Source organism: Halyomorpha halys, unplaced genomic scaffold (genome assembly GCF_000696795.3).
Source record: "Halyomorpha halys isolate HHAL.00 unplaced genomic scaffold, Hhal_1.1 Scaffold320.1, whole genome shotgun sequence".
NCBI classification, from domain to species: domain Eukaryota; kingdom Metazoa; phylum Arthropoda; class Insecta; order Hemiptera; family Pentatomidae; genus Halyomorpha; species Halyomorpha halys.
Genome location: NW_027116715.1, coordinates 63,407 through 81,030, shown reverse-complemented (window position 1 = coordinate 81,030; position 17,624 = coordinate 63,407). Strand labels below are relative to the sequence as shown.

Sequence of the window (17,624 nt, the reverse complement as noted above, 5' to 3'; positions counted from 1 at the left end):
CGGGAGGAATTTGATGGTTCGGTAGACCTCCAGAGCTCAATTCCATATGTCCAAATTGGTCTGAGCATCGTAGTATATACTATTTTTTTGTAGTGGGGAAGTTTATAGCGTTTTTCAAGTAAATGTTGTAGGAAGCGGAATCTACGAGCAGTTTCTTCGATAAAATGTAAAAATCGATTCAATGAAGTAGCATTTCCAATCAGTCGATTTTACCTTTAAGGTTGCTGTCTCGTCTTTGGTCCATTCTTAAAGCGGGTATTAAGTATGTAACTTGACTTTTGTAATTGGGCATCACTTCATTTCCAATATAAAAGTACAAGTACCAAATATACATATACCTACCTGTATGTATGTTTTCAAGTACTTATTTAGTTCCCCCTGACGGTACCAAAAAAAAATCCAATATATAAATATTGGATATATATATTCATAGATATACATATATTCATAATTTGGATTTTTTACCTCCTTTATTATAAATAATAATATTAATAATAACAAAAACCGGTTACGTTTGTAGATACTTAGGTATATATTAAATAAATTGTTAAAAGAAATATTTTACAAGTTGGGTATAAATATTAGATTATATTTTTTTTATGTCTATTTAAATTAACCAGTGTTATTTAAAATGATGGTCAAGTTTCTTAGATTAAAAATGAATTCATTAAATTTTGGAATTATTGCTTTAATTATAAATTTATGTTTTTTACATTTATTCTTCCCATAACTTTATTTCTGATAGATGTCAACAGAAGCTGATGGACATACTCATTATTTCCAATCTTTCATTTTTTTCTTTTATGTGTTCGGAATGTAAAAAGGTATTCGAATTAAAAAAAATAAATAAATAATACTTGATCAGAGCTACTCTACTAAAATAGGAAAGTAGATATAAGAGAAATAAAAAACAAAAATTATACACTAGTAGAAGGAAGACTAAAGAAATTTCTATAATTTCGTTTGTTCAATTTTTCCCCCTTATATCTCATTTTTTATTTTTGCGTGTTATAACGTTTTTTGTTAAATAGTCTATATTATTTATTTTTTTATAAATGATTATTATTGTACATCTTATTTTTATTTAATTATTTTTATTTATATATAATTCAATCCTATCTTAGTTTATTTTATCTTACATTGTCAACATATTTTTGTATGATTTTTTAGCCCCGATGAAGCCCTGCAAAGTGCAACGTCAGCGAATTAATAGTATTAAATATTTTTAATATAATTATTGGGCAAACGACTTACATGGACCTCCCACATAAAAATAACAAAACAAAAGCTAAAATTCCGACTTAAATTATTATTTCATCTTTTAAATAAACGATCAAAATTACCACTTTCAGAAAAACTAAAGATTTATACTTACCTTCTCAGACCAATTTGGACTTAAGGTGCACAAATTTACGGATATGCCAAAAAAACTAACTTACTGAAACTGCAACAGTTTCAATCAAAATTACTAAGACTGATCAGCAGCGCTCCCCCATACATCAGTAACAAGAACTTACACAAAAACTTACGAACTTCCTACGTACATACAACCATTAAATCATTATATAAACGGTTTCACGACGGACTTCCAACATATACTAACCCTCTAATTCAAGGACAATCAACACTAGACTTACCAGATACGAGATGACGTTTACCAAGGAGCTGGAATAGGGACCTCTTAAATTGATTTTTAAATTTCAATTTTAATGGAGAGGCATCATTGGATGACCTTAACCTTCATGCCTTCATGACTTTTTTATTTTATTTTTTATTATTTTTTTTTCTCTCTCTACATCTCATTCGCTGGTTGTAAAAATACTTTTACAGTTGTGAATAAACTAAATAAAGTAAAAAAATATATATTTAATTATTGTTAACTATTGCTTGTGTCCTTTTTCGCTGCAGCCCAGACCATCTCCATCATATTGACATCCTACTTGCTAAATTTATAGATTCATATTGATTTGCGAAATATTTACAAACTGTATAAAGTTTTCGTTTATTATTATTAATAATATACTTGTTTACAAATTCAAAAGGACGAGATATATAAGCGAAACGTTGAGATAAGATCTGTTTGAATTTATTTAATTTCCATTGACAAAGATCTCTCGGCTCCCTAGGCCTTTTCCATTCAATCTTTTTTGCTGATATTTTCGCTGAATAGGATCATGCATATTCTGAAATTTCAGACAATCGACAATTCAGTTGTTAACAACCCTTTGTTAGCCGAAGCCTTAGGAACAATGCGAGAATTATGTTACCCGGGCTGAATGACCCGTCTTTCAATGGTCGCTACTCACTATTTCCTGTCACCGTGGGAGAGAACATCATTCTTTAAGACATGTCAAATAATGAAGTATTTAATGGAGTATTGAAAAAATAGAGAATAGTCTTAAGTTTTCCGAGATTAAGGTCTATCGTAAAGGTGACGTTTTTAATGGCAGATTTTTATAAATTTTTATATTTTATATTTTCATGGTAACTTATCTCATGCCCTACCCCCAGCTTTTTCTTTTCATGCTTATACTTTTTGATGACCTGAAATATACTACATTAAATCTGGCTATTTACGTGGAGTCATATTTTCCTATTTCTCCTAAGTTTTTTTTTTATTCTTAGTATTTATATAGTATCTTGGATACGATGGTTATGAAAAATTAGAGCTTTCGAGATTTAGAGGATTAATAATAATATTTATATACAATCTTTACACTTTCTTGAGACTGTTTAAATAAATATATAATACATTTTATCCAATTTTAGTCTCAAGACAATTTATATTTCTTTATAAGTCCGACGTTTCGGCACATCCTCAAGGACAATCTTAAATACAATTTTAGAACCACATCAATTTTAAAAAACTTTATGCAGGCTATTCTGCCTAGATCAATAATTTCATTAGAATTACCCTATTTTTTTCAATTCTTTATATTACATTAAAAATTAAAACTGTTAATCACAGTTAATTTTCACTATAGTAAAAGCCTGCATAAAGTTTTATAAAGTTGATGTGGTTCTAAAATTGTATTTATGATGATCCTTAAATCCCATCAGATCACCTTTACATTCCGTCGTAAACCTCTACCCTCCTGTCCTACAGTATCCTTTCTAAATACTCCACTAACGCCTGTTGAACAGATTCGATACTTAGGACTCCATCTTGACAAGAGACTTACTTGGAATCCACAAAAAAGACTGAAACTACAAGAAACTGCTCGTAGATTTCGATTGCTACAACACCTACTTGACAAACGCTCTAAACTTCCCATTCACTATAGAAAATTATTATACACTATGATAATCAGACCAATTTGGACATATAGAATTGAGCTCTGGGGCTCTACCAAACCATCAAATTCCTCCCGCATCCAATCCTTATAATCCAAAATCCAACGTAAAATCATAGGTGCTCCTAATTGCGTTACAAATAAACTCATCCACAAAGACCTTAACATTCGATTCGTTGCAGATTTGGCTCAACACAAATATGCGTCTTTTTATTTCAAACTTTTTACCCATCCTAACCCATTAGTTCTTAATCTCTCATCCTTAACAATCCCTGATAATCCTCCGAGGCGTCTGAAAAGAAGACGGGACCTTCTAATTTAAATTAATGTTTGAAGTACCACCGATGAATGGTTTCTTCCCAAGATTCTCAAGTGTAAATGAAACATTCCACATATTTACTTATTGTATTTATTATTTTGTACAGTTATAAATTACATTAAATAAAAAAAAAATTGTTCTTTAGGATGGCCGAAACGTCGGAAATATAAATTGTTTTGAGAGTAAAAATATTTATTATTTATTTATAAAATTTATTATATATTTATTTAAAGAATAATATTTAACGTTACACAAATGTTTAACAAACAATTGTCGATACAATGTCAAAATTGTGTTTCTACAAATTATCGATCACATTATGTTGGAATTATGCTTGCAGATAGAAGAAGCAGCCAATTTCTGATTTCAATAGAAATCGATTGCCAGCCATTTATTTAGATAAGTAAATTTAAAAGGCTAAAATATACAGTAATTCTAAAGACATTTTGGGCAAAAATTACATGTTTATCATGTACTGTACATTTTTAAAAGATATTATCATTATTTATTATGAAATTTATAGCCTTCTAACTAAGCTACGCCACTGCTCTTATACAATCTTTAAACTCAAAATCCTTCGAATAATGTAACAAATAAAATCGTATTTGGCTTCAAAAAGATACTTAGGGCAAACCCAGTAGTTTCTAGCTAGCCTTCTTTTCTGATGATCTTCAGATACCTTTGAAAAGAAGGGGATCGCGTGACTTTCTAGCATAAAACATTCATTGGAACAATGGTAAAATATCAGTTACCATCATAATGGTAAAATATCAGTTACCATCATAATGGTAAAATATCAGTTATATACTAAATAAAATAAATTATTTATATCTTACAAGAATGATTAATTTACTCTAAATGGCTGTTTTCATTAGGTTTTAGATAGTCAAATTATAAATATGTCATATATATATATATATATATATATATATAGCATATTTACTTATAGTGAATGTCCATGACTTAATTTATACAAATCATAAATATATTTTTCATGCTATTTAAGCAATGACTTCTTTAAATCGTTCAAATGTAAATTTAAAAAAAAAATTAAATGATTAGTAATCCTGTCTAAAAGTTTAAAATATTTCATAAATAAAATTTGAATATGCTATATTGTTCGCTTGAACTTTGTTCTAAACATTTATGTCATACGTGTTCAGTCGCAATGAAGTTAAGTTACTTTCTCCTGCCTTGTTCCGGATTCTAGAACCATAACTTTCCGTCTATGGAAATTCGCTTGAACTTTTAAACTTTTATCAAAAATCTGAGAGTGCTCCATCCAGTTAGTTTTGCGACCCCCGCCATCTGCTCGGGAGAACGAGTTATCCGATTTCACCTCCTCGGGTCATAAACGTTTTATTTTATTGAAGTAGCCGGGCGACTGCTTGAGGATAATGGGGAAGAGGGAGCTCCAGATTTCATGGCAAATGCTCCTTAGGCTCAAGCCCTTTGTTAAGGGGCTTTTCGATTCAAGAAGCAGTCAACTGTGAATTGGTTTAGTCATTATACAGATTCAAGATCAATTCCCCTTTTCTGTTGGTAATAATATTACATTCATTTATAATTAATAATAACTATCTTTATAGCTAAATTTAAAGAATTTTTTACTTCCACTTACCTTTATATGGAGTGTAAAGTATGTGGAAGTATTTTATATATAGTATTGCCATCCCGCAATTTTTCTAATTCGAATTTTCTACGGAAGTACATGTGTGTACAATCTAACTCAAAAACGGTAAGTCGTTCGAAATAGAAACAACTAAACTGTCTATACAATTGGCCATAAGTGCCATTTTATATAATATATTTTACACATTTTGAGGATTAACACCGAAACGGTTAAAGAGTTTTTTGATAAATCAATGTTGAATTAAGTTGTATTTAATATCAGCTAGATCCTCATTATAATAGGTTGACAGGGTGCTAAATTTTCAAAATAGCTTCCTCTAAAATACATTTAATTTTATTCATTTAAAGTAACTAATTATCTCAAATTTCTATTGGTAAAACGAAATGAATAAATATGAACTACGAAAGCATTTCAGGAATAACTTAAGGAGATAAGAGGAAACATATTCTTTCCAGGCAGAACACACATTTCCGGAAATACCTTCCAGAGTGCACCCAGCCTCATAAAATGGGTACCATTAATTGGAAAAAAAAATCTTGAGCTCGATTCTGACTAAATCACCTCCTTGCACGACCATTGGTCTAGTAAGAGTACTTCCATACAAAATGCTGCACCTCTGACCCTCTATGGATTATACGGAGGTATTTTTATTCTTCATTATTTTCTGATAATCTTTTATCCAATATAATTCTTATTCTTAGTTTCCGTTTATATATACGTGATTTTTTTCAAGAGCAACAATAGGTCTAATCAATAGGATAGTGGACCCTTGTTTTAGTATTCAGCAGTCTCGAGGGGGTATCATAATTCATTTCTACACGTCAGCTACTTCTTTATTGTTATGTCCTTTTTCATGATTTTCTTATATTTTTTTTGTTCCCTAATATATAAAATAGGATATAAGTTGAATAGAGCCTCATAAAGTAGGGCCGATAAGGAGACGGGAAGATAACATCTTACAGCCCCTAGGACGTGGAGCCATTGATTCCCGTGCTCTTGTCCGCAGGTAATGGCTGTTAGTGGTGCCTGCTATCGGTGACAGATCTCCCGGTTCTGCTTATCCGGAGTGTGCCCCTGCTTAGGTTTTTTTTTCTTATTCTATTTCCTGACAGAGAAGCAAAAAAGTATGCAATAAGTGTTATCTCAATCACAAATTAAACGACATTATAGAATAAAACATATAAGCATATGAAAATTAAAAAAAAAAATTGTCTAAAATTGTTGTTTGCTTCACTATATATCGCAAAATATACTTTACTTATATTTCAAGATACTGTAAAATGAGGTGAGATTGTGTAGGTTTGTCCTATGGAAAAATGGAAACAGGAATTTACTAAAAAAAAAATCTTTCTCGGCCAACCTGCCTCGCTAAAAACCGATCATCTAGTTGGTTTAGTAGAGCGTGTTGGCAGGGAAGGATTCCCTTATGCTATATTTGGTATTATATCTCCTCTACACATATACACTTTCTATTTCAGAACAAAACAATATTAAAGAGGTTGAGGTGGGTAGAAGTAACTTCTTGTTTTGGCACAGTCTCCATCCTTTTATTTTTAATTATCATCTAATATATAATTTAAACTATAATTTAATTATAATCCTTTTATTTTTAATTTGATTTTAAAAAATAACATTTATTATATAATATTGATGCAATCTTCATTGCAAAAAATAAGGTTTTAAAAAATTTTAAATTGCCCTTTCTTTTTTTTTTACCAGAAGTGTTCAGTAAGCAAATAACAATACACTGGATTATAAAAAACAGAGTGGCACAATCTAACCCCATAGGGTGAACTGATTTTAATGATGTGATAACATAATAACCAAAAAATATACAGTAATTCAACTCCATAGATAATACTTCTGGTGGGAGGTGAATACAAATATATTTATTAATGTACATGTCGATGGCTTACTTCACAGCAATGCTAAGTACATTTCTACTAACAAATTTACAAAAGGTACTCTCTTTATCGAAAGTTACAACTTTTCAATTAATTGTTCTAAAAGAGAGTACCTTTAATTGTATTTTTCGTGAAATTAGTGGAAATGTATTTAGCACCACTGTGAAATAATCCAGCAATATTTAAATTAATAAAATTAATTCTTCATATCATAAGACTTGTAACGAGTTGCAGCAAAGTGATGAAAAAGTAAATTACTTTAAAAAAAATTAGGAGGTTAATAGATAGTACCAGAGAGGTGGAATAGAACTTATTTATTTGTTAACTTAAAATCAACTTGTTGAAAACTTATTAAAAACCACTATGCCGTATTAAACTGGAATACTAATAGGTTTAAAAGTAAGCAAGCAACCTGAGAGAATTGTGTTGCTCAATTCCCTGTTGGCCTATTCTTGCCCCACATGGCACAGTCTTACCTTATTTCACAATAATAAGAGGAACAATTGTATTAAACTGCACCTTTATACACTTTTCAAAAAAATCATTTATATGACTGCATTATTAGGTAAACTAAGTCTTTAATGCAACATTAAATGCAAATATAATCGATTCATGCATGAGGGCTGAAAACCGAAAAATCGTATTAGTGCAGACTAGAAGTATAATATACACATGACATTTAAGGACCTAAAGGTCTTAAAAAATATATATATTTTAAATTTGGTGTATACATTTAACTTCATCATATTTTAATAAACATATCGTCTATATTTATGTTTTGCATTGTATTTGTTTTTACGAACTTTACACATGATTGAATTTAGTATCAGAGATTTTTCTTTTATTCACTGCGGATTAGTTACACTTACAACTTACTCTCATACTCTTTCAACTTACTTACTCTCTTAATCTTCCTCCCTTGCAACTTATTGTCTTAGTCTTCCATCCTTACAACTTACTCCTGAAGGCTGTGAATAAATAAAGTACGGACGCCTAGAAAAAGAGTGTAGGGAGAGGGAAGTAGAATGAAGGGTTGTTTCAACATTGTCCCCAGTAATTTTTTATTTTGAGACTAGTTCATTTATAATTCTGAGATGTCATTGAACTTTGAACATCCACCTTGGCAGTTAATGACTCATTATACCGACAAGAAAAAGTAATAAAAAAGTAGGGTTAATGCACTCTTAAATGTGACGACCTCGGTACTTAGTCATGTAAAATAGAATTTAAAATGATAATTTATTCACTCGGACCGATGCAGTTTTGATTGATGTCCTAAGAAGGTTGATTTATTGCACAGCATTTCTCATCTCCTACACTTCTGTTCCGATTGGCTAAGAGTGGGCGGGCGCTTACAGTTGCTACAGACTTCTGAAAACAATCATTGTTTCATGGAAAAATACTGCGAATAAGGTCAAAATTCGCTTGCGACAGAGTATTGCTCAAGGGAAAAGTTTGAGTAAACTATTTATTCAAAATAAGTGTCCCAAAGCCAGACTGTTCCAAACTGCTGATCTTGCTCGCAGGCGTCTGGTGTGATCTCATCCAGCTTCCTGAGTCATCTCGTTTCCTAAACCCTTCGTGGCTCCCTCGTTTTCTGGTTCATATCCTTTCACTTGCCAAGTTGAAGGATAAGAAACTAGTCTGGGAGATTTATAATAGGACAATTCCACAAATGAGTAGCCAGGAAAAAAAAAACCATGATCTAACATTAATATGCGGGATGTAAATCATGCCTTGTGATTTGAATTTAAATATAGTTTACTAATATAGTAATCATTGCCATTTAATATAATATTGTATTTGAGTACATAGTTAGTTCAATGTTCATGGATGACTCCACCTGCATTCACATCAGAAAATGAGTATGGCAAATCCTGTAGGGGTCCTGAAGTAGCATTCTACAGACTACAGTATCGATTTTCTTTTCTCTGTTTTTCGCAAAAAATCAATATGGAACCTGGTCTGGAAAAGTTACATGGCCTTACAAATAACTTACAATGGTCTTACAGAGAATAATTGTTAGATATCATGATTTGCTTTTTAATATATATCGTTCCCTGAAAGGAATCCAAATTTGATTTATAGAACCCAGAAAAAAATTTCGTGTTATGAATAAGTACTGTTTTTTTATTTATTTTAAATTAGTCTTCCCTACGCCTGCCCTTTATTTTTGTGTTAACAATATTTATAGAGCTTAAAAAAAAAAACCTCTGAAATTTTGTAAAATTGACAACACGGCTTGTTTTTATTTCGTAAATTCACGACTTCAATATAATTTTCTACATAAAAGTTTTAAATAAATTCAATTACGTTAGCGTTGTATATTGGTTCTTCAGATATTGCTGTTCAACTTAATTGTGTCAGGTGAACGTTTCTCAGAAAATCCTAACTAAGGTAATACTTCTATAATAATATTTTTGTTAACAGTTAAATCGTAAACGATAATTTTGTTATACTTTTGTATGTTCGTTACAATATTCAAATTTCTTCCATATTGAGGTTCATAATTATTTTATGGGAGGTTTAGTTTTTAAAAATACTAAGATCGCGCTCTCACGTATCGATTTTATTGATCTTTTCGAATTTCTTTGATGATTAGGTCCAATATGGAGGTTATGGGAGGAAGTAATTTTGTATATTTTCATTTATTCTGATATTACTGGTCAGTTGTTGGAATACAATAATTCCCACTTGTGTTAGGACTATATTTATGAGTGTCCCAGAAGGAAATTCAAGTTAAGAGGTAAACGCTTTACTTTAGCAAAATTCCTTAAGAATTATTACTTTCTAAGGAGAGGAAACCTTAGTGAGCGTTTGAAAAAAAAAATTACAAAGGGAGACTGTAATAATTAAAAAATACGGCCATTAATATTTACTCATTTTTTCTTGAATGTACGTTGTATTGTTTTAAAGTGATAATCTTTATTTGGTAAGTCTGCATTGCCTGTGGTAGTGTAAGATATATGTATCTATGGTGGAATATACATTCGGCACTAAAACGAGTATTCTAGTCCACTCACTAAAATGTAATGGAATCATCAGGAATGAAGGTCCTAATTTTAAAACTTTTTTTTTTTTTCCAAATCATTGAAATTATTTTGGTACTAGTTTTAAAATAAATATATACATAAGTCACTCATCTATAATTTACAGTTTTAATAAGGAAATTGTTAAAAAATTATTAACAATTATGTTTTTATGAAACATCCGAAAAACATTATTATTACAAATATATTTCAGTCTTCGTCTTTGCAAATTGTCCTCGAACATGGGGGACAGAAAATAACTTTGTGTTCTCCGCACAATGTCTTGTTACAATTTAAACACCATTGATTTCCTTTCCTGTCTTTCGATGCCTTGCAGAAATCACATCGTCGCCTCTTCGACCCGGACTGTCTTTTGGTTTCATGCTCTTCCGAATATCCTAACACTTGCGCGACCGTCTCTCTAAGCTCTTTAGGAAGATGTAAATTCGTCGACCTCCTCTTCATCAATGGTTCAGTAAGTCCAAAAGATAAGTTTTTGAAGAAGTTCGTACGGGCTTTGTTCGAATAATCTTGGTTACTAGAGTTCCATTTGTATAAGACGAAGCTGTTGATAGCTGCGATGTCCAGGATCGCGAAGAAGAATTGCATTGATCAGCGACGAGTCCTCTTTCTTGTAGTTTTATCGCGGCACAATTTGTTGAGTACGTCCACCCCGCCCTTAGTGGAATTGTAATATTCTACGATTTTTGGCTTTGACGTATCTCGATTTATCTCATTGGTAAAATGCTTGGAAGAAATTAGCAGTTCATGTTTGTTACATTGTGGAGAGAAGGACACGATCATTTTGTCAGGGTGGTAGAGGAAACGTGTTGAGTTTTCTAGCATCATTGAAGGCGGTATCTGTTGTTTATTTTTTCTCAGTGAACCCACCATCGTCAACTTGTTTCTTAACAACTCATCCACTAACTCGAAAGATGAGAACCAGCTATCACATGTAATATTTCTACCGCTCCCAACAAATGGCTGTGCGAGTTCCAATACGTACTGAGCGGCTTTAGGAAGATCGCCTTTACTTTTCTCGTTTTTGATGTACGGAACCCCTCCCAAATAATAAAATGTCATCGCGTCACACATTGAAATGGTCATGAGGCCGCACTTATCTCTCCTGATAGGCGAATACGCTTTAAAAGGACACTTCCCTCTAAAACTCAGAAGCGTTCTATCTACAGTAAGATTTTCAGATGGTGTATAATATTTTAAACAGTTCTTTTGAAATTGTTCCCACATTTCTCGGAAGGCAGCGAACTTGTCTGTGGCTTTTCGATCTTCACGTGTCTCCTTGTCGTCAAAGCGAAGAACCCTCAAAAGGAGGTCGAATCGATTTTTTGTCATTGCGCTGCGGAATATGGGTGGCCCGTAAATTGGGGAGAACATATCGGAGCTGCTGAGTCCCGATTTTTTGAATATAGCACTTATGTAAAGTAGTCCGATAAGTGCTTTGATTTCTAACGTGTCAGTAGGAGATGTGTAATACTGCTTGGTCCCCAGCCTGCTTGATATCTTTTCCATTTCTTTATTAGAATGTGTCACAATTGGCTCTATCATTTCATTAGTAATAAACAGGTCAAATAATTTTCTCTCTTCTAGCAAACCTTTTGCACCACCCTTAGGACCTACGTGATGTTTCTTGAAACGTGTTTCTGTAGTGTTTTCCGATTTCGATACCAATGGTTTGTCAGTCCATACAGTTTCTAAGTCTTTCCCGAGTTCAAATCTCCTTTCTTCTTTTTTACTTTCCTCTTTTACATAAGAAAGTCCCACATCTTCATCCATATCGTCAGCATCGTAAATGCCATCCTGATCTTCTTGGTTCAGTAGTAGTACATCGTCTGTTTCTGAGCATGTTTCATCAGGATCATAATCAGAGATATTCTCATCAGATTCTTCCTCTTGACGCTTCAGCTCGTGTAATATTTCTTCTACTGTATGGAAAAGCCCTTTGATTTTTGATCCCATGATGCTGCAAAATAAAATTTAAAAATAATTATCATATGAATTATAGTTGTATAATGGATTGTTAAGGATAATGGTTGTCAAGAATAACTCCACAAAACTGTAGAATATGCTTATAGAATGCTGAACATTAGGCCGAATTGCAGACCTTCGTCATAGCTACAAAGAACAAGGTACCATGAAGGTTAAAATATTTTAAAAGCATAAACAATGATCCATGATAGAACAAGAGGCAGAAATGGTAAAATGTCAAAAGTTATTAAAAATAATTTATAAATCTTATAAGAAATAATAATAATAGACACAATGATAAAACATATAATAAGACACATAATAAGAAAAAGATATTGTTGAAAATTGAAAATAATGCATTATGAGTAGAGATATAGATACAAAAAAAATATTACTAATAAAGTTATGTTACAGATAAAGTTGGCAAAGTCAAAAATAATTATAGGCTGTTGGAAGATAGTCCGGCTGGCTGTCAATAAAGGTACAAACTAGTAGAAAAAACTATTTAATGTTAACCAACGTTTCGCTCCACTTTGCAGAGCTTCGCCAGGGCTGTCCTGAAAAATATTTATTTTTAAAAAATCTTCCTACAATTTATTTTATACCGTCAACTATCTGCTTCCAATAAGAAAAATAATTATAAATATAGAAGTTATAAAATAAGTAAGAAGGAATATTATATAAAACAAATTAAAAAAATAATAATATCATAAATATAGGAATATTAATAATATAAAAAACGGATTAAAGAAAATACAATAACAATAAAATATATTGTGTTTAAAATATATTATATTATAATGTGTCCATTCAAGGGAGTTCAAGTCGAATAGAAAAACTATTTGCTGTAAACGCATTTATAATACAATCAACATGAACATACAATCTTTTTCCTATTAACATAAAATATTAGTAACAGAATAAAACAATAAACGAAAAATTCTACGACAACTAGAGACTATACAGCATTCCAATACATCTGAAAACATACTCCATAATGTGTTTTTATAAGTACGAGTACAGAAGTACCGAAAATAAAAGGATATTTTAAAAAATAATAACGAAAAATAAATTTGTTTCAAAATTACAGTGTTGATTAAATCTAAAAATTTCAACTGATTACAGCTTTCTCATTCATTCTACTGGGTGGTAGCTAGCTTATAATAATTATATATATTTTATGTTTGAAGAATTAATTTTATTATTTTTATGTTTGAATAAAATTTATTTAATGATTTAATCTAAAATTTACGGAAAGAGATATTTTTGGAACGTGTGTGTCAAGAAAAATATATATTTGCTTGGAAAAGTAGCGTTTGAAATTTTATAAAATTAATACTGTGCTATTTTCACTCTAATTCTTAGCTTCAGTCCAAATATAGGTCAAATTGGACACACCATTTTCAAATTCTAGGAGAAAACATCAAGTTCTATCAGGTTCCTGACTTCACGTCAACGTATTTTGTCGAGTAACACCGAACGCCAGCCGGAACTACCCGAATGCGCCAGACTGATATGGCTTCTGGCTCATACACGAACGTAATTCCTGTCTTAATAATAATTATTTAAACGTATTTCATAATACATATGAAAAATATATTTAAAACTTATACACATGCTATTTACATTGTGCAAACTCGTGTATTAACTGTCATATCAACTTCATTGCATCTTGTTCTTTGTAGCCTAGATAATGGTATCCAATTAATAGTTTCTGCTATTTTTTATGGCAATTCTTGAACGCCATGTGGTATATTTCTCCTAGTTCAAAACTATTATAGATTAAAAAAAAACAAGCATCATAAACAAGATGGGTCATATCTGACCCATTACGTTGAAAATAAGGTGGGTCGTATACGACCCATAATCCGTGAGTGAGAGAAATTCACTAACCTTATTGAATAATTGATTCTCAGTCCTCAATGAACCAACCTGCCCAACATCTGGGGGACTACTGGAAGTTTATCTCAGCCACCACTCTAGTAGAGGCGCGCTGCATGCGTTCATAACCGACCCGTCTTGTTGACAAAGGGTCATTTTGCTATCTAGGGTCAAGGACAGATGTTATGGGCATACCTCTTTTTATCTATCCTAAATATATATTTTTAAAAAATAATGCTATTGCGTTACAATTTTCTGAAAATTGAATCTGCTTAAAATAAAAAAAAATTAAACAAATAAGTAAACTTTATCAAGGCACATTGCAATTCAATACTTGTATTCTAAACCTTTTTCAGCGTATGAAACAATTTATACTGAAATGTGCTGACCATTGGTGAACAATTCTTCTCAGTTGGCGTATATTAACAGATGGCTCATAGCATACTAAAGTTTCTCATACGCCATTTTTTTTTAATTTCAAAATTCCTTTTTGGTATGAATTAACCGTGTTCAAAATCATGGCAGGATACTTGAACACCAGATAACTTAAACCAAACAAACAACGATATTTAAATAATTAAGATATTTTTAGCATAAAAACCAAGTCAGAAAACCACATATACCACATTTTATTTTTTGTTACGTGCCCATTTTATGAGCATTAACCTATATATGGAATATAAAGTGAAGAAAGTATTGCGATCGTAAAAAATGTCACATAGACTGGGAAATCGGAAATCAACGAGAGCACACGATCTCTCCCGAATTTCATTCCATAGCACAAGGCTTTGTTTTATTTTGTTTTCACTTACTTACACATACTAAAGAAAAGTATTGTCATCCTGAATAATAACAAATAATAAATTCATTTTAAAGTTGGGTGGTAAGCGGCAGTTGTTAAATGATGCGTGGATCACATATATATATATATATTTTTTTAAATTCTCAGTAGGCATCAGGATTGTAATAAGAACTAAATGAGTCATACTAAATTATATTCTTTGACTGTGGATAATTCAATAAAAACCCACAAATCTGAAGCCTAAATATATTACATCATATTATACAAGATTAACGAACTCCCGACGTTTACTAACACATTTCTTCATGTTTTTGCTTCGAAAATGTAATAATAATATTCTTTATTTATTTTGGGATTGATCCTTTAGAATAATATTACAGGCGTCATAATTAGGCCTTAGAGTAAAATACAAAATAAAATTTAAATTATAAACTATTATAAAATATAAAGAAAATAATGAATTAGAGATAAAAATAAACAACGATAATTTACAGAATATATAATATAAAATTAGGACACATAAAATAAAATCATATGTCATGTCATAAAACATTAGGAGGCTAACTTTTAATAAATAGATTTAAAAAATCAAATAAAATTAAACTAAAAATTATAAATGAAAAAAAAAATACGAAACATCAAATATAAACCAACGGTATATTTTTTTATTGTTATCAAAAAGGCAATTATAAAAATCCTTTAACTAATTATAATCTTAATGAATAATCCAATAAATGAAATGGAAAGAAAACGAAAGGTTATACGAGTCTAGGTATGTACATGTATATTGAATTTTCGTTATATATTAAAACATCCAATAATATTTATGTTAAATATCTGTATAATATATTAAATTATTTGTCTTTCTAACTGTTCACATCTTATTTGAAACTTTTAATTGTTTTTCTTCCGGAATTGGGTGGACTGAATGTGGTCGAAGATACGGGATTTGAAGATTGGAAGGGTGTTAGAACTTGATATGAAGGAGAGAACAGAATTCCATAGGAACACCATTTTGTTCATAATTTCGATCCATTCTTCGATTTAGTTCCGAATCGACATTACATACGTTTTTCTCTTCACACGCTCCGTTCTAACGTTTTATGTTCAACGAAATCGAGCCCCTACCCTAGCACCCCAGCAATAAAGATCTGAATTGATAAGGTAAACAAAAAGCTGTAAAAGGAAGAAAAGTATAGATTGGTGTTGGGGCGGGGGTGCTAAAAACTATTTAGTACCCCCAGCCTTTTAGCTGATGTTACATTTACGTCCTTCTTTACTGCCTTTATTTGATTTTGAAAGTGACCCTGTTTTATGGGGCATTAAAAAGTTGGTAGCATTTTCCCTTAGGACTCTAATGTGTTGCAGGGCTCCTGTACCGAAATAGCCTCTTCCAGGCGTAATTGGTTTAATCTAAGGTTCCACGGGCAGTTTTAACTTAATTAAAACTGAAAGTGGTAACTTTGATTAACAAGGAGAGTGCATGGTAGTAAAGCTTTTCAAAATGTTTTTCTATAAAAATTGAAATTTGATAATTAATTTAGGAGACCTCTATTCCAGCTCCTTCGAAAAACTTCGTCTTGTATGAGGTACGTCTCGTGTTGATAGTCCTTTACTTAAAGGGTTTGGGTATATGGTAAGTTTGTTGCGAAACCGTTGTTTGTAATGATTTAATATTTAATTGTATGTATAAAGTTTGTAAGTTTATGTTACCGATGCAAGGGAAGAAGAGCATAGGTGATAAGTCCCAGTACGTTTGAATGAAATTTCTGCGGTTTCAGTAAGTTGGTTTTAATGGATCTTAAGTACTGACTAAAAATTCTTGAAACTACTTTATTATATACTTGGTGTTTTATCGATTCGATTATATCACCTGGTTCTTCCACTAAAACTTTTCTTTATATTCTATACTATTCACAATAAAGTAAAAAAATTTATAAAATTAATTCTAATAATATTTAAGTTATTAAATTAACGAGCTCATTTTTACACTGAGAGTAAACTACAGGCAAACCGTTATTTTGAAAATTAGATAAGATGAATTAAGGATGGATAAACCATAGCTACTCTCTCAGTCTGAGCTATATATAATGAACTCTACCGAGAAAGGTACTTTTTTATTTCAGACATCTTATCTTCTGATCTCCAGTGTGCTCAACGCTCATGCAAATTCTCAAAATGACTCCAATCCAACTAATCTGTATTAAATGTCTTGCCGATGAAGGTTTACGACTCAAGTCTTGTCCTGTAAACAAAACAACTACGACAAACGAAGTTGCTCTAACCCGCTTGAGAATAAGTCATACTCTCCTCACGCACTCTCACCTGATCAGAAAACTGCCACCTCCAACGTGCAAATATTGTCAGTCCATTCTCACGGTTAGACATATTTTTGAAGAATGTACTCACTATTTGCCAACAATAAACAGGATAGGACTGACCCCAAATTTATCAGAAGCTCTCACAGATGAGGAAGCTAAAATTACTCTAGTGTTTGACTTTTTAAAAGAACATCACCTTCTTTATTTATTTATTTTTATTATTTTTATCATTTGTTTTTTTATTTTTATCATGCCATAGGCGTTGATGTCCAGAGGGTTTTACGCCTTTAAGCAACAATCAACATCAACAACAACTACGACAACCTTTGAACTTTGTCAACTGAGCAAATTCCACTAACAGAACTACTACAGACTATAGACGGAGTCTGATAGACAATTTATTGGTTATGTTTTTAATTTTACTTAACCTATATACAAGTCTTTCAGTTAACAGGA

The 17,624-nt window shown here is 31.3% G+C and overlaps 1 protein-coding gene across 1 annotated transcript; it reads right to left on the bottom strand.

Moving 5' to 3' along the window:
• Window positions 1-10,485: 10,485 nt before the first annotated feature.
• LOC106681219 (piggyBac transposable element-derived protein 4) lies at window positions 10,486-14,144 on the bottom strand. Its single transcript, XM_014421422.2, has 2 exons — window positions 14,058-14,144; window positions 10,486-12,159 (listed from the first exon to the last, which is right to left on the bottom strand). Exon 2 carries the CDS (start codon window positions 12,153-12,155, stop codon window positions 10,791-10,793), a length of 1,365 nt encoding a protein of 454 aa, XP_014276908.1. The 5' UTR covers window positions 12,156-12,159; window positions 14,058-14,144; the 3' UTR covers window positions 10,486-10,790.
• Between the last annotated feature and the right edge of the window lie 3,480 nt (window positions 14,145-17,624).